Below are 18,820 nucleotides of genomic sequence, written 5' to 3'. Positions count from 1 at the left end.
TATGCCATTGAATTGGATTTGCTAGTATCTTATTGAGAATTTTTGCATCCATATTCATCAGGGATATTGGCCTGTAGTTCTCTTTTTTTACTGGGTCTCTGTCTCATTTAGGAATCAAAGTAATACTGGCCTCATAGAATGAGTCTGGAAGTTTTCCTTCCCTTTCTATTTCTTGGAATAGCTTGAGAAGGATAGGTATTATCTCTGCTTTAAACGTCTGGTAGAACTCCCCTGGGAAGCCATCTGGTCCTGGACTCTTATTTGTTGGGAGATTTTTGATAACCGATTCAATTTCTTCGCTGGTTATGGGTCTGTTCAAGCTTTCTATTTCCTCCTGATTGAGTTTTGGAAGAGTGTGGGCGTTTAGGAATTTGTCCATTTTTTCCAGGTTGTCCAATTTGTTGGCATATAATTTTTCATAGTATTCCCTGATAATTGTTTGTATCTCTGAGGGATTGGTTGTAATCATTCCATTTTCATTCATGATTTTATCTATTTGGGTCATCTCCCTTTTCTTTTTGAGAAGCCTGGCTAGAGGTTTATCAATTTTGTTTATTTTTTCAAAAAACCAACTCTTGGTTTCGTTGATCTGCTCTACAGTTTTTTTAGATTCTATATTGTTTATTTCTGCTCTGATCTTTATTATTTCTCTTCTTCTGCTGGGTTTAGGCTGCCTTTGCTGTTCTGCTTCTATTTCCTTTAGGTGTGCTGTTAGATTTTGTATTTGGGATTTTTCTTGTTTCTTGAGATAGGCCTGGATTGCAATGTATTTTCCTCTCAGGACGGCCTTTGCTGCGTCCCAAAGCGTTTGGATTGTTGTATTTTCATTTTCGTTTGTTTCCATATATTTTTTAATTTCTTCTCTAATTGCCTGGTTGACCCACTCATTCATTAGTAGGGTGTTCTTTAACCTCCATGCTTTTGGAGGTTTTCCAGACTTTTTCCTGTGGTTGATTTCAAGCTTCATAGCATTGTGGTCTGAAAGTATGCATGGTATAATTTCAATTCTTGTAAACTTATGAAGGGCTGTTTTGTGACCCAGTATGTGATCTATCTTGGAGAATGTTCCATGTGCATTCGAGAAGAAAGTATATTCTGTTGCTTTGGGATGCAGAGTTCTAAATATATCTGTCAAGTCCATCTGATCCAATGTGTCATTCAGGGCCCTTGTTTCTTTATTGACCATGTGTCTAGATGATCTATCCATTTCTGTAAGTGGGGTGTTAAAGTCCCCTGCAATTACCACATTCTTATCAATAAGGTTGCTTATGTTTATGAGTAATTGTTTTATATATTTGGGGGCTCCGGTGTTTGGCGCATAGACATTTATAATTGTTAGCTCTTCCCGATGGATAGACCCTGTGATTATTATATAATGCCCTTCTTCATCTCTTGTTACAGCCTTTAATTTAAAGTCTAGTTTGTCTGATATAAGTATGGCTACTCCAGCTTTCTTTTGGCTTCCAGTAGCATGATAAATAGTTCTCCATCCCCTCACTCTCAATCTAAAGGTGTCCTCAGATCTAAAATGAGTCTCTTGTAGACAGCAAATAGATGTGTCTTGTTTTTGTATCCATTCTGATACCCTATGTCTTTTGGTTGGTGCATTTAATCCATTTACATTCAGTGTTATTATAGAAAGATGCGGGTTTAGAGTCATTGTGATGTCTGTATGTTTTATGCTTGTAGTGATGTCTCTGGTACTTTGTCTCACAGGATCCCCCTTAGGATCTCTTGTAGGGCTGGTTTAGTGGTGACAAATTCCTTCAGTTTTTGTTTGGGAAGACCTTTATCTCTCCTTCTATTCTAAATGACAGATTTGCTGGATAAAGGATTCCCGGCTGCATATTTTTTCTGTTTAGCACACTGAAGATATCGTGCCAATCTTTTCTGGCCTGCCAAGTTTCAAAAGAGAGATCAGTCACGAGTCTTATAGGTCTCCCTTTATATGTGAGGGCACGTTTATCCCTTGCTGCTTTCAGAATTTTCTCTTTATCCTTGTATTTTGCCAGTTTCACTATGATATGTTGTGCAGAAGATCGATTCAAGTTACGTCTGAAGGGAGTTCTCCGTGCCTCTTGGATTTCAATGCCTTTTTCCTTCCCCAGGTCAGGGAAGTTCTCAGCTATAATTTCTTCAAGTACCCCTTCAGCACCTTTCCCTCTCTCTTCCTCCTCTGGGATACCAATTATGCTTATATTATTTCTTTTTAGTGTATCACTTAGTTCTCTAATTTTCCCCTCATACTCCTGGATTTTTTTATCTTTCTTTCTCTCAGCTTCCTCTTTTTCCATAACTTTATCTTCTAGTTCACCTATTCTCTCCTCTGCCTCTTCAATCCGAGCTGTCGTCGTTTCCATTTTGTTTTGGCATTTCGTTTAAAGCGCTTTTCAGCTCCTCGTGACTGTTCCTTAGTCCCTTGATCTCTGTAGCAAGAGATTCTCTGCTGTCCTCTATACTGTTTTCAAGCCCAGCGATTACTTTTACGACTATTATTCTAAATTCACTATTTGTTATATTCTTTAAATCCTTTTTGATCAGTTCATTAGCTGTTGTTATTTCCTGGAGATTCTTTTGAGGGGAATTCTTCCGTTTCGTCATTTTGGATAGTCCCTGGAGTGGTGAGGACCTGCAGGGCACTTCCCCTGTGCTGTGGTGTATAACTGGAGTTGGTGGGCGGGGCCGCAGTCCTACCTGACGTCTGCCCCCAGCCCACCGCTGGGGCCACAGTCAGACTGGTGTGTGCCTTCTCTTCCCCTCTCCTAGGGGCCGGATTCACTGTGGGGTGGCGTGGCCCGTCTGGGCTACTTGCACACTGCCAGGCTTGTGGTGCTGGGGATCTGGGGTGGGTAGGCACAGTGCACGGGGGCAGGAGGGGCAGGCTTAGCTCGCTTCTCCTTAGGTGATCCACTTCAGGAGGGGCCCTGTGGCAGCGGGAGGGAGTCAGATCCGCTGCCGGAGGTTTGGCTCCGCAGAAGCACAGAGTTGGGTGTTTGCGCGGAGCGAGCAAGTTCCCTGGCCAGAACTGGTTCCCTTTGGGATTTTGGCTGGGGGATGGGCGGGGGAGATGGCGCTGGCGAGCGCCTTTGTTCCCCGCCAAGCTGAGCTCTGTCTTCCAGGGGCTCAGCAGCTCTCCCTCCCTTTGTCCTCCAGCCTTCCCGCTTTCTGAGCAGAGCTGTTAACTTATGACCTCCCAAACGCTAAGTCGCGCTTGCTGTCAGAACACAGTCTGTCAGGCCCCTCCGCTTTTGCCAGCCAGACTCGGGGGCTCTGCTTGGCCGGCGAGCCGCCCCTCCACCCCAGCTACCTACCGCCAGTCCGTGGAGCGCGCACCGCCTCGCCGCCCTTCCTACCCTCTTCCGTGGGCCTCTCGTCTGCGCTTGGCTCCGGAGACTCCATTCTGCTAATCCTCTGGCGGTTTTCTGGGTTATTGAGGCAGGTGTAGGTGGAATCTAAGTGATCAGCAGGACGTGCGGTGAGCCCAGCGTCCTCCTACGCCGCCATCTTCCCTCTCCGAATCCACTAAACTTTTTATCTAGAAATAAATACCATGTACAAAGCAGGCTTCTTCACCCCTTCCTTGAGCATCACTCATGTCTTGAGGAAGAGGTTGTGAGAAGTCCCGAGTATATGCAGGACTCATTTTATGACACAGGTGACAGCTATCCCCACCTTCCTGGATTCCATATCTATTCTCAGAGTCTCCATTTTTATTCTAGTCCAAACCATGATTCAGAACTGAGCCATTGGTTCTCCCAGAAGAATCCCTCCCTTCTTCTTGTGGACATATAAAAATAGCAATCAGTGAAATGTTTTTGTATCTTTCAAAGGAGGGACAGATGAGGATATTTACCTGACATACCTAATTCAAAAAAAACCTTGAAATCTTCAGGAAGTATTTGTTCTCCAAACTTCTCTCTACTTGTAATGTTTCAAGTCTTTCCCTGGAATTGCACTCAGATTCCCAAGAAGGTTTCCTTTTCCTTCCTTTCTCCACTGTTTTCCCTCAGAAACTTAAAATATTTACAGTTATACAAAGTAGTTCATTTGGGCCTCCTCTTGGACCTCACTTGTACACACTGAAGACAATGTCCCTTAGACAGCAGGATCCACTCTCCCAAAAAGGTGGGTCTGTAGCTTGAGTTACCTGATCATGTCTTTTGAATGTGTCAAGCCCAACTCTAGGCAGTTTAGAAAACAATTTTTTTTTAACAAGTGCATTCCCCAAGGTGAATCCTGATCAATGTAATTCTGTCTTATTGCATTTGATGTTTTTAAAAGTTTGACTTTACATTTAGACAGGTTATTTGGACATGGTGGGATACAAATGGTTGCATCAAAATATGCTGTTTCAAGTCAAATTATTGTATTATTTGTTCTCAATGGCAAGCATCATTCTAAAGCATTCTTAACACTCACCATGTAGAGGCATAGGTGGAGAACCATGTAGTTATTGATAATAAAACCTAACACACATAGCTAATGAAAGATTAAAATAAACCTGGGACATAATTATGAGCTACTAGCAATATTACTTTGTATCTTACATTAAAAATCAAACAAGCTTTGTGTATGTAACTGATGGCTGACTTATAAGCATGTATGTGCCCTATATTCAGGCTGTGTTGGCTTCATTTGAAACTATGGCTTCCATGGGTTTAAAAAATACATATTTTATTTGCAAAGTGACAACCCCAAATTTTACTATGTTCAACTGTTTAAACCGGTGATTTCCAGAATGTTAATGGTGTCCTACTTGTATGAGTTTTAAAAAAAGCTATTTTGAAATAGGTAAATTACCCAAATTATGATAGATCTTCTCAAAACACCTCTTGACACCTCTTGTTATCCAGGAGTATGTATATACTGGAAGTATCTTATTCTTTAAGTCTCGTACTTAGTCCAGTATGTTTCACACTTTAAAAAGTTGCCTACGGGCACCTGGGTTCCTTAGTTGGTTGAACATCTGACTCTTGATCTCAGCTCAGGTCTTGTTCTCAGGGTTGTGACTTCAAGCCCCACACTGGGCTCCACTCTGGGTGTGGAGCCTACTTTAAAAAAAATTGCCTATGAAACAAAAAACAGCCTATCTGAATATTATCAAAACCGACTTTGTTGTAAAGAAGTCACTTGATACCTTGTGAGCCCATATGAGCATTTATAGAGTCTTCTCATACAATACAATTCATTGTTAAAAGTATAAGTATTCAAAAAAATCAGTGCACCAAGGGTTTTTGTCTTCCTATATTATTGGGATGTTTTTTCCCTCCTTCTGCAACCTCCCAGCCGTCCTTTGTGAAGTTCCTACTATAATGATTAACATTATTAAACCAGAGACTAAAAATCTTGGTACGGACTGACCCATGGGGACACGTTATTATACTTATTTTAAAATAAAATAATAAAAGGGGCGTCTCATAGGGGGCAAAAGTCTAACTCATCCTCACAATTTATTCCTTTTCGTGAAAGTCACCCAGCAAAGTTCTCAGGAGTGACTAAGATTGTGTCAGAACCAGGTACTCTCAAGTGTCTCACCTTTGTGGTTTGCCGACCTGGGTTTCCCAGTCCTTGGTTGGACATTAATATTCTCATAGGGATATAGTATTGACTATAACTCTCGGGATCTCTTCCAGTAGAGGCCGAGGCCATTTCTAAAAACTCCTTCCACGCACATACACACACACACACACACACACACAACACCTACTCCAACACTCTCCCTTCTCCTTGCCCCTCACCTTCCTCCTCTCCCTCTCTCTTTTCCATCTTTCTCAATAGAGATTGAATGGAACATCTGTTTCCCACATGATCTCTAGAAGACTGGAGATAGTATAGTTTCCCCCAATGCAGTTTGAATATACCATGCTCATTTCCTATCTATTCTGTACTCTACAGATACTGACCCTGTGCCGCTGTGTTCTTCGGAGTAGAGAGGGTGCGAGCCTGATAAACGGAATAGCGTGCGTGGAATACACACACACACACGCACGCATGCTATCCCATTTATCAGGCTCATTTTATGAACACTCTATTGTCACTGATGGTACCCCGGCAATGTGGCAAAACCCAAGAAAATCATATGGAACGCTGCAATTATATCCTATGACTTACAAAATATGCCTTGTAGGTCTGTGAATGAATATGGGATAAGCTTTCTAGAACAGAACCCATGAACCCATGTATATTTTTTATTTCACTTCCTATCACTACAGTCTCCACTTCAGCCCCCAACATGCATATACATAGGCACAAGCTTTCCTTCTTATAATTGGCAGGAAGCCTTGGGATGCCCTTTGCCCCTACTGGAAAGGCATGAAACTAAGTCTAGTACTTTCTTCCCACCCCCAAATCAGTTTTGTCTTGCTGACCTCTCCCCAACCCCAGCTTGCTGTTCTGTTTTTCTATTTTCCCTAAATGCAACTTACTTTAAGCATGTATTAACTTGATTAACATTCCTACAGTTAAAGGCTAATAGAAGATTACCCATTTGTCAGTCTTAGCCACTTTCTTCTCTTTCAAATGTCTACTTATGACGTACATCCAGACTGCACGCCCTTTTTATTTTTTTTAAAGAAGCGAAACCAAAAAAAACTTTTTTAAAAAAATGCAAAATTCATTTTTAAAGGAAATGCAAAATTTGTTTTTAATTTTGGCTATCACCAAAAGGGGAATCAACAAGCCAGAAAACAAAAAGCAAAAAGCAAAAAAAAAAGTGTCCCCTGACTGCTCTGTCTGTGCCTCCTCAGCGTGTGCATCTGGTTGTTCATCTCTGAAAGTCTGTGAAATCCTTTTTCCTTTAAACTTTTTGGTTCTTTTCTCCCTTTTTGTTTGGGAATTAAGTGCTTTTTGTATTATATCTATCTATATATATATATATCAATATGTTTCTTTTGATTGCTAGATCTTTAACTTTAGATTTGGTTTTATCCAAAATTATGAGACAAAAGTTATGAATTGTTTTCTGCAATTTTCCCCCACTCCCTCTTTAAATGTGGAACAACTTCAGCCGCAGAATCCCCACATCCACATCTCTCAAATTAGCGCCTTCTCATTGGGAATCCCGTGCACCCATGGGTGGCAGGGAGAACGTGGATGATGTCATACAGACAGAACCATTTCTCTATAAGGAAGTGACTAGTAACCCAGCAAGTGGGCTCCCTGTACACTTTTGCCTCTCCATCACCTCTGCTAGTCTCCAACCCTCTCCCCTAACTCTAGATGGGGCTGTGTGGCTGCCGGTGAAGTTGTTCAACTTGAATGCATAAATCTAGTCTTCTTGTTTTTGCTTTTAATCTTTTGGTCATTATTATTAGTATTATTATTTTATGTATTTTGGCGACTTTTAGTAGGAAAAAAAGTTTAACTGTTTTTATTATTTGAAACTCTTTAATGAAACTGTAATGATTTTTGGAGTAATTGCATGTTGAAGAAGTTGCAGCTTAGGGTGTGTGAGATTGTGTTAGAGTTCTGTTCTTTATTTCTGTAGATGGGCATGTGTAGGCTCATTTGTTTTTGTATATTGCCCATCCCTTCCTTACAGCCAGAAGCTCTAATGCAGCTAGATCACTCCGTGCCGCCCTTACATGGACATGGCGACTCACTTACACTTTCACCCCCATCATCTTCATCTCTTGTGTTGTACACTCATAAATATGACCCTGCCCTCTCTGCATCCCTCCTCCCCACACTTCCCTTCCCTTAGCATTGTTCAAATTTATGTGCTGCCATCCATCCCCTTAAATCTAAAACTTGTCAAAAAGACAAAAATATTTAAAAGACAAATATATATCTGAGAACCTATAACAGTGCAGAAGTTCATTCAAAACCCTCCAGATTCAGAGAATTTTTAAAGGCAAATTATAAAAGTAAACAGGTTTTTTTTTTAATTTTTTAAATCACTGCAATCGGAATTATTTCAAATTCAAAATCGATGCCCTCCCAAGCCCCTCAGAGAAAAACTTTGTTAAAGTGCAGATTTTTTTTTCTTTTCATGTTATGTGGTGTGGATGTATGTGTTGTTGCCTCCCTGTATCATCCTCTGTTGTAAATTATTATATTTGAAAAATTAGACATTTTGCTCAAAAGTTTTTTAAGAAATGACAACAAAAAAGCAAGTTACAAGAATGTGGCAATCCTATTTGTCCAAGAGCATTCTTACACAACTTTCTTTTGTAAATTTTTCTTTCATGCCAAAAAACATGCGGGCAATTTGTTGATGTAAGTTGACTATAAATTAATATGGTATGCTTTTTTCATTTAAGTTATTTTATCTATATGGAAATGACTGCTTTCTTTGTTTTCCAAAAATAGCCTTTTTTTTTTTAATTTGCTTTTACTTTTTTTTTCCCCTGCCCTTATACTGTGAATGCCTTGTGAATGTTATTTGCTCTCCTTTCCTCTAGTTTACTTTGGCCTTGATGTTAGTTTTATTTTCTACTATATGCTTTTGAAGACAGTATTAAATATTTTATTTCATTTGTGCCTATCTGCTTAATTTTCACTGTTATGTTTTGTGCTGAATTGCTTCTAATCAATGTGAACTCTACTGTTCATAGAAGGGGTGGGTAAGTTCTCATCATCCAAAGGAAGCCTAGCCTCTTTGCCTGAACCAACTTTAAAGCCTTGAGAATAATGATATGCTCTACAGTGGGATGTTAAATTGGTTACAGCCTATGGGAGGCCTGTACCCCCAGAAGAAAAGAAGTTAACGCCAAGTATTATCAGTGGTAATACATCCTAATTTAACTCCTTAGAAAGCATTCAGGGAAATCAGTCCTTTATTGTATTTTCCTTCAGCAAAGGGAAATTAAGGTGCTCTCAAGTGACAATAGTAGAGTTTGGTTATCCAGGATTTTGCCACCACCATCACTGCAGACTCCAAAATTGATTTTATTGAGAATGAAGGCATCAAGAATCCCAGGTGTCTAGGGTATTATCCTGTGATAATGATGGCTTTCAATGTATAGAATTAACTACTGGTGAAAACAAACACTCATATACAGAGAGCACACAATTCTGTCTCTCCTCTCTCCCTCCCTCCCAGCCTGTTTCTCTCCCCCTCAGCCTTTCCCTCCCTGTGTCCCTCCCTGCCTTTCTTTCTCTTCTTACCTCCTTCCTTGTCCCTCTCTCTCTCCCTCCCTTCCTCCTTTTCGCCCTCTCCCTCCCAGCATCTTTTCCTCTTCCCTCCCTCCCTTCCTCTTTCTCTCTCTCCCTTTGGCCCATTCTCTCCCTGCCTCTCTCCCACTCCCTCCCTCCTTTCTTGCCCCCTCTCTTTCCCTCCCCTCCAACTTCTCTCTGCTCCCCCTCCTCTTTTCCCTTTCATTTAATAGTTGCTATTTCTCTCCTGGATTTAATCAAGTAAACTTTAAAAGGATCCTAAGATCCTACCGAGAAGAAACATGATAATTTTAACATCTAAAGTTTTATTTAGGAAATCTTTCAGGTAGGTAAGTACTGCCATTTTGTGTGACCTTAGAGGTGAAAATACCCCCTGAGGTTAAAGGTATTTGGATTAATGTTGCCTTATGCACTTTGGGAAAGATAAGATGGATAGGTAAGGAGTGCTATATACCAGGAGCACTTGGGTGGCTCTGTTGGTTAACTGTACAACTCGATTTTGGCTCAAGTCATGATCCCAAGGTTCATTTGGTGGGACTGAACCCCTCATAGGGCTCTGTCTGCCTGGGAGTCTCTCTCTCCCTACCCCTCCCCTACTCATGTTCTTACTCTCTCATTCTCTTTCAAAATGAACATTTTAAGAAAAAAGAAGGGCTGTATCATTTTTAAATAAACAGATTACTTGTTTCACTTTAATTTCAGATACAGTGTTATCTGAAACTGTTACAGAAATATCCAACTGAATGGTGGGTAATAGATGTATTTCCAACACAGTAGCTTTAATGAATGGGCTTTCTCTGCCTCAGTTTATATGATTTTATATTGTTTCATGTGCTGGATGATATTTTGGGTTTAAAACTAAGAACTTCCTAAATGGGGTGTTATTTTATCTAATAGAATTTATTTTTGTTGAGGAAGCTATCCATTGGTCAATTTAATAAAGGGTTAATCATTTTTTTAAATACAAGCTTTTTGAATTAGTAGTTCATTCTTCAAAGCTGCATTTAAAATAGCCCCAATAACCTAGATCCTATATTATTATATTTGTACCCTAGCATGAGGCTACTACATTAAAAAAATGATCAGAAGAAAGTGATCAATGATGTATAGGCCCAAAATGTTAATAGAAATAATACTATTAACTGGCATTTTGAAGTAACAATGGATTCTATGCTAAATACTTAGTATGCATATAAATAACATTAACATGCATTATTATTCACACTGGTGTTTGAGATAGACGTGTTATTATTTACATTTTACAGAGAGTTTAAGAAATTTCACTGAACTCACATGGCTAGTAAACCACAGAGCTCTGATGCTAACCTGAGTATGAGTGGCTCTAGAGACAAAGCCCTTAATCAATAAGGAAATGAAAAATTCTGGGCATGCCTTATTTTACAATGTATAATGATATCCAGGGCCTTTGTCTCATCTTACCTGGGCATATGTTGAAAAATCGAATCTGTAGCCTTTCAGAATCAAATCCATTTCAGACAAACTAGGGGGAAAAATGCCCCACCTCAAGATTCTCGTCTTACTAAAATGTAAGTTAAGCCCCTTTGAGCCCCTTGAGTTTTTCTGGAGCCTTCTCCCCTGGTACTTGGCATGTTTGTCCATGGCAATTTTTCCTGAAAGTGGAGAAGAATTTCATGATTGCAGACTTCAGGACCTTTATGTGCTACAAGTACACACTGCTTTGGCACCAAGTAATTAAGTGAATGTCATTCAACAACTAATTTATGGGGGAAAAGGAGGATTTTTCCGTATTACATGACTATATCTCAGTAATGAATTAGAAACATGCAAATAAGAGATGAGGTAAAGAACCTAAATATAAATAAAATAAATTCAAGGAATTGGAGCATGGTGTCCTCTCTCAGTCTGGCTCTTTAGTGTCATTGTTTTGGTATTTTTGTAACTTCTCAGACTTGAATGTCTCCAGAGAGGAAAAGGTTGGAGCCACATTGAAATTTCATGCTGCCCTTGTTTTTTCAGATGACCCACTACATTCACTATCACCTGTGAAATTCTCACAGTTCAGAAGAGTTCTATTAAATTTTTAATACACTGTCTTTTTCGATGGCAGAGAGCCCCTTTTGCTGGATATCAGCCCTAGACACATGAATTATATATCTATAAATACACTCATAAAGCAAAAAAGCAGGGCAGCCTTCAGGGCTAAAATAGACCTTTTATATCCCTAGTGATCTCTCTAGTTTAAAGAAAAGCACAACCCTGTCAAAAACGGGTATATATTCCTGATTTAAAATGCTAAGGTTAAGGAATAAAGATAGTTCTTATTCCAAGCCAAAGACAAATTCTGGGGAGGGAACAGGAAATTAGGGTGTTGATGGCCTACAGGGTTTCTGTCCCTCTGCCTGTAACCCCTTATGATTTTAGGCTTGCTGCTTCTATGAATATGAATCTTTATAAGCATAGACATCTGGTAGATCACTGACTCCATAGTCTTTGGACATTGGGGAAAAAAAACATAGCTGCTCCAACATTTCTGAGGACAATCACTTTGGATTAAAACAAACATAACATCTTAAATAGCTTCCTACAGTCTAAGTTATTTCTGTTAAGGATCTAATCATGGAAAAATACATCCCTCATCTCATCTCAAAGGATGTGTGCCCTCATATTCCCTAGGACACTATATAATCATCCTAAATCTTAAAGATGGAATTTGATATTAAAGTAAAGTAGATTATACACCCTCACACACCTGTCCCAGGCACCTTGCACTATTCTCTAAAATTTTCCACCTATTTTTACTCCAATTTCCATTTGTAACAACAATTCCTGCATCCCAGTTGACTTTCTTTTAAGCTGAAGACACTCTTCCAATTTTCTTGAGAGGGCAGGAAAGGGGGTGGATTATGAAAGCTTCTACTGTTCTCCCACTGGAATTGGGGCTCACATTTCCCTGACAGGGGGCATCATTTATCATTTTCTACCACTGCTGCCAGGATTAATAACAAAATGGCAAAGAAAACTGAAGATTAGTAATTTGGACACATTCTTTTGTTTAAACTCTAAAATAGCATACCTAACATTTTTGGTTTGAAAATAAGCTCTTATCATTTCACTTAGGGGCTCATCAACCTTTTAGAAGCTCTTTATAAATAAGCGAGCTTTAGGACTCTCCTTCCACTTCATTATGAAAGTGATGGTTTTCAGTTATTTTTTTTAACACGAGAAAGATTAAAAGGTGTTGAATTGAGAAGTGAATAGCAAAAGAAAGTGTGGGCGATTCAACTGCAGAGTGAGCAATTTGTAGATTTTGTAGATTTTTTACAACAAAGACACTGCAGAAGCTTTAGATTGAAAAAAAGGGGTGGGGGGGAAGGAGGCAAATTTAAGACTGCAGTTGGGTGTTACAGATGGTACACTAAAATTGCAAATGAATGCCACTCTGTAATCATGAAGACAGTAATCTTAATCTCACTTAAAGGGACACCAGCACACTACTTAACAATTTGCCTTTATATTTAAGTTATCCATACCAGGCTTTTGCCTTTCAACACATCGGTTACTCCTGATCTTTTACCCCAGTTTCCTCTCTGCTTAATATATGTGGAGTGGATTTTTTATCATTTCCCTAAGGAACAAATACTGTCAGTATTTGTGCCAGGAAAGAGCACATGTGCTAAACCTTTGTTCTAGGTGGGATGGGTAAAAAATCCTGTCTTGTTCTCTGAAGGAAAGTAAAATCATCCCTGAGTAATCTCTAGGGAACCTTCAAACAGATTGCATGGGCCATCTCATCTCTCTTCTCATTGCCTTCTCTTTTCTACTTACACACTGCCTTCTTCCATGGGTCACCTTAAATATAACACTTGCCACCCCCACCCCACTAGAAGAATAAGGAGAGAAACTCAGGGTTAGTTTTAGTACTGGCTTACCTTTAGGGAACTGTGCTCCAAATCCCATTTATGAAACCTAGAAAAAGTTGTAAATTATGCATTAAATCAGTTGCAAGATATATGAATTATATATATTCACAATGTAAAAAAAAAAAAAACATGCTGGTCCAGTAAAGCAAGTCTGATGATGAATCTGCAAAGATCATTTTACTCAATAGCTTGAAACACCCAGCACTGGAAGAGAAGTTTGGGGTTAGAGCATAACCCAAAACATCATCCTGAAATTCTCAGAAAGGTTGTTTTATTTTGCTACGTATGGTAACATCATCAGGTAGGACAGAGATGATTATCCCTTCCAAATAATACACATCATGTACATTATTGCCACCCTCCCCCACCTCAGTTTCTCTCTGTATAACACAATGTTATTGGCTAAATATGGAGGAAGTAAAGCTTCTGAAATGGGTACAAATGGTTCTTCTCAGGTGCTTTGAAGGTATGCAATAGCTTTCCTCTTAGAAGGCCCTTCTCTTTAGCACACCTGAAATCTGGACAGTTTACATGCAGCAGTTCTAACTGAGGCACAGGGAAATGTTTAAAGACACATGGTATGGAAAGCTAAGCAGGAGAGTTCTTATTTGTGAGTCCATCTTTATAGGAAGAACCTGGGAAGACCATGTAAACTAAAGACTTGTGCACTTAGAACTTGGATATTATCACATGCCTGGCTTTGTCACCAATAAGGGGTACCTCAGCAAAAGTCACATCTGATAACAAGCGTTCACACCAACCATCCCATCAGGGCAGTTGCTATGGAGGGCAGAACAGACAAGAACATTGTACCTGGCTGAGAGCTTAATGACCCAGCTCAGAAAGAAGCCGTCAACAATAATATATTAGCAACTCAACTGTCTATCTGAAACAGGAAAACATCATGCCCTCCCGGCTACAGTGTTTTTTTTAAAACAACAATACATTTTGGAAATAAATTCAATGAGGAGACATGAACTGTAACTTCTGGAGATTCATTCTCTGTTTGAAAAATAACATTGTAAAGAGACACAGAAGACCCTGATTATCTTGCTTACATACATGAGTAACAAACTTGGCCCTACAATTAAGTAAGCACCACAGAATATTTGTGGTCCCCATGATTTGAAGGCACTCTGATTTAGTGAACTATTCTGCACTGTCTTTCCTGACCTAGTCCACATGTTTATAAATGCAATAACTAGGGTCTGTGGGTAAACCAATTTATTTTTCCCATTTTGGATAAGAATCGCTGATTTTAAAAACTCACTTTGCTATCTCTACATCTCTGAATCTAAATTTCCAGTAAATCATGGGTATCTAGTCGGGGTATTTAAAAATCTAGTGTTGAGCTCAGCATATATTGCATATAGCGTAAAAGCAATGCATAAACATAATGTGAGACCAAGGCAAGGTGAGTTGTCATTTAATAGGGCAACTTCTGGAAAAGATAGTCAGAATGAGTTTGTTAGATGAACATTTTAACCTCTTATGAGCTCCCTTTACTTAGCATATAGTAAATGTACACTGAATTTCATAAATGTTAAATAAAAGGTAGTAGCTTAAAATACTAAAGACAAGGTCTTTTACATTCCTTGATCTTGATCTCTGGGACCTGGAGAATATGTCATACTCATCCTCATGGGAGCAAATACATAGAAACCCAAAAAGAGAATAAAGAAATGCTAGGGTTCATAAATTAGTCACATGCATGTGCATGTACGCACGTATACACACACACACACACAGTTTTGCTAGCCTGTCAGTTTTTGCAATAGAATGATTGAATGCCATTATCCTGTAAGCAGATCCTGGAATCAGCGTATTTGAATTCTATCTAAATAATTACTTGAGAGTATCTTAAAAACCTAAGAATTTCAGACTTCGGTGGCAAGAGGCATATAATAGGCTCTAAATCAGCTTAGAATGGTTAGTCTACAATAAGAAAGGATCCATGTGTGGACATAGGTCATTCTATGATAATCTGTAATACCTAATCAATCAAATACAGTCACTGAGAATGACTATGGATTGTATCTACAAATATACTAATTCTGTTTTTCTTTTTCTTTTCAATCCCAGGAGGTGAATTAGTTATCCCTCTTCTTGTAGAAGACCCTTTAGCTACCCCTCCTATTGCTACTCGTGCACCTTCCATTACACTCCCCCCTACCTTTCGCCCCCTCCTCACCATTATTGAGACCACCAAAGATTCCCTGTCCATGACCTCTGAGGCGGGGTTACCTTGCTTGTCGGACCAAGGCAGCGATGGTTGTGATGATGATGGCTTGGTGATATCTGGGTATGGCTCAGGGGAAACCTTTGACTCTAACCTGCCCCCTACTGATGATGAAGATTTTTACACCACCTTCTCCTTGGTAACAGATAAGAGTCTTTCCACTTCAATCTTCGAAGGTGGCTACAAAGCACATGCGCCCAAGTGGGAATCCAAGGACTTTAGACCTAACAAAGTCTCCGAAACTAGTAGGACTACTACCACATCTTTGTCCCCTGAGCTGATCCGCTTCACAGCTTCCTCCTCGTCTGGGATGGTGCCCAAATTGCCAGCTGGCAAAATGAATAACCGTGATCTCAAACCCCAGCCTGATATAGTCTTGCTTCCGTTGCCCACTGCCTATGAGCTAGACAGCACCAAACTGAAGAGCCCACTAATTACTTCCCCCATGTTCCGTAATGTGCCCACAGCAAACCCCACGGAGCCGGGAGTCAGACGGGTTCCGGGGGCCTCAGAGGTGATCCGGGAGTCGAGCAGTACAACAGGGATGGTCGTCGGCATTGTGGCTGCTGCTGCCCTCTGCATCTTGATCCTCCTGTACGCCATGTACAAGTACAGGAACAGGGACGAGGGGTCCTATCAAGTGGACGAGACGCGGAACTACATCAGCAACTCGGCCCAGAGCAACGGCACGCTCATCAAGGAGAAGCAGCAGAGCTCGAAGAGCGGCCACAAGAAACAGAAAAACAAGGACAAGGAGTATTATGTGTAAAAACGACACCGCCAATCATTACGTGAATTTATGACACAGAATTATTTCTATAGAAATCTATAAATACTTGGAAAACGAGGTTTCACAGATGTCAGAACTGTTACAACTATGAGATGGGGTGTACCTTGACCATGGTGGGGAAAACCATTTTTAAAAGGACACACACAAAGATGTACCTAAAACGTTCAGCCATGGCTGCTTTGATTCAGTCATCGCTCGGAGACAGAACATTCTTTCTGCCCTGCTGTATCATAAAGCACACACTTTGCGCTCTGGAGCAACCAGATGGCTCCCCCACTTTCGCGGACTTGGAAGCTTCCTTCTCTTGAGGACTTTTCACCCAAGGTAGAAGACTTCATGGCTTACTTGTTCCATAACTCCAAGTGAGTCTGTAATGATGTTTGTGAAGCTTGACTGTAACAATCTGTAACAATGTTTTCTTTTTTCTTTTTTTTTTTTTTGGTTTAATTTTTTAAAAAAAAAAAAAAAAAAAAAAAAAGAAAAAAAAAAAGAAAAACAAAAGCAAACAAACAAAAAAACCCACCCTTATCTGGTTTTGGCCAGTGTATGTGTAACTTTTCAAGATCTGAGGGGAAAAAATGGCTTTTGGGTTTTTGTTTATTTTTTGAGAATGACTGGACATAAGAAGAAAAAACAAACAAAAAACTCAGAAAACAAAAATAAGAGAGACTATTGCCATATGAACTCAAAAGCTACCATGGTGTTCACTCTACATATCAGGTTGTGGTATTTCTAGAATCTGTTGTTTGTTTCCTATACGATGCTTTGCTGAAACACATAGCAAAATCACATGATGGATGATAGTATTGATTTGAAAAGCTGGTCCCTCAGGATCTAATTGCAGAATTTGCCACCCAAACCCTGAATAGGTGGGGTTAGGGCTGGTTTTATTAGAGCTATTGGCTTTACTTAACAATATTGTTCCTGTTCATTAGCCCAGCCAAATTGTGGTAAAGGAGAAAGCCCCACAAACTAACACAGAGCCTTTCCTAGGGAAGGTGAAGAGGGGGTGGGCTGGATCTGCGACTGATTGAAATGCATGCAAATATAAAAAGATGAGACAATACTAATCGTCTGTTAAAGAATCAAAACAGACAATAGGGGAGTTCAATGTGTGATGGAACAACAAAAGGTCACACAAGCCAAACATGGCATGACAGAGTGCAAAATACATAGTTCTTCCCCCACCCCCAACATGATGTTTTTCATAGTGGTTTAATTTTGTAGCCTGACACTTACAGATAACTCTGTCCTTCCATTTGCTCACATCTCCCTTCACCCATCTTTTCTAAAAACAAATAAATAATAAATGAATAAAGCTGCTGTGACACACAAAAAAAGGAATTTAATAGTATAATATATATATAAATAAATATATATACAGATATATTTATCATGGTATGTTTGATGGGATGACTGAAACAGGAAAACTGTTAAAGTCTTGAAGTGGAATGAGAATGTTGTTTTAAAAGAAAATAACAAAACAACAAAAAGTAAACCTTAAAATGTGAAGAAAGTGTGAGTTTTAGTTTTGTCACAGTTAACTGTGTCAAAGAGAATAAACAATCTTCTCAGATTTTGTTTACATATTTTACTACATTTTTGCTGGTATAATTCCTTAGCCACCTATGTACATACTGCTTTAAGAACTGTTCTTTCCTTTCTATTTGTTTATTTCCGTTTGTTTGGTTTATATTCCAGTTGTATGTCTTTCTTTTTGAAAAGAGGAAACAATGTACAGAAAAACAATAAACTGGTTGTGTGGCCATAGCTATCCAAAAAGCAAGAGACAAAGCAAGACAAATATTCACACAAAAATGAAGTATGTCTTCTGGAGGGTAGGATATATACAATTTCTTTTGTACAGATGAAAATCAATCAGCTGTTTAGATTTAGAAATCTACTCTTGCTGGTCTTTGTAAGTTGCATGAATATTTGACTTTGAAAAATACCTTAAAGACATGGGGCAAAAAGCGCAATCTAAACAATGGTAGCCTTTACTAATGTGTATGGAAAGAGGTGTTCCTCATTATCTGATATTTCAATGTGTTAAGAGTTTTGGATTTTTTTGTTGTCATTAAAAATGACAGGATTATAAAGAGATATCAAAGCACGATTTTAGATAAATGGCCCAACCTATATGAAGTTGATTATATCTCGATGTCTGTAAAAGATTGCTGTTTTTGGAGTCTTGAGGTCTTGTGAACTGATTTCCTGCTTTCTTTCTTTACATTTTTTTTATTTGAGTAAAAATACATTTGTTATATTCCTTTTAGTGTAAGTTTCTATTTGGACAATTTTATGGGAACATGTGCATTCTGTATGTGAGCTTCTATCATATTCCTGTTGTTTTATGAGCAGACTCTTAAGGAATTTATTTTATGATGTTGTGAAGTTACTGCTTTTTCTTTTTCCTTTCTCTTTTAGTTCATATTTGCATTTTCGTTCAAGGATATGCTTAGCAATAAAATGTTCTTCCCAAAGCCTTGTATGATGATGGCATTTTTATTTTCTAAACATTTTGTAAAAGATCTTGCACTGGGGCTAAATGTATCATATCTTATAAAAGCCGGGTAAGCTAGGACCATGTGAAATAAAATATTCTAACTAGTTACTAATTACTTATATAAATTTATCAAAACTGGCATATTTATGGGCTAAACAACTATGTCTGTCAACTGAGACATTATTATTTAGATTGCTATGATAGGGTAAGCAGGAGGGAAAACCCTTCTGAACAGGTAAGAAGATAGATAGAAGCATTGTATTCTG

General features: G+C 39.1%; 1 protein-coding gene across 1 annotated transcript; it reads left to right on the top strand.

Moving 5' to 3' along the window:
* Positions 1-13,427: 13,427 nt before the first annotated feature.
* On the top strand, positions 13,428-18,525 carry LOC125910294 (neurexin-3-beta). Its single transcript, XM_049614078.1, has 2 exons — positions 13,428-13,485; positions 15,102-18,525. Exons 1-2 carry the CDS (start codon positions 13,428-13,430, stop codon positions 16,025-16,027), a joined length of 984 nt encoding a protein of 327 aa, XP_049470035.1. The 3' UTR covers positions 16,028-18,525.
* Positions 18,526-18,820: the final 295 nt, after the last annotated feature.

This window comes from Panthera uncia (genome assembly GCF_023721935.1).
Source record: "Panthera uncia isolate 11264 chromosome B3 unlocalized genomic scaffold, Puncia_PCG_1.0 HiC_scaffold_1, whole genome shotgun sequence".
NCBI classification, from domain to species: domain Eukaryota; kingdom Metazoa; phylum Chordata; class Mammalia; order Carnivora; family Felidae; genus Panthera; species Panthera uncia.
Note: the sequence above shows the minus strand (reverse complement) of the source record. Positions and strands in the feature narration are given on the sequence as shown.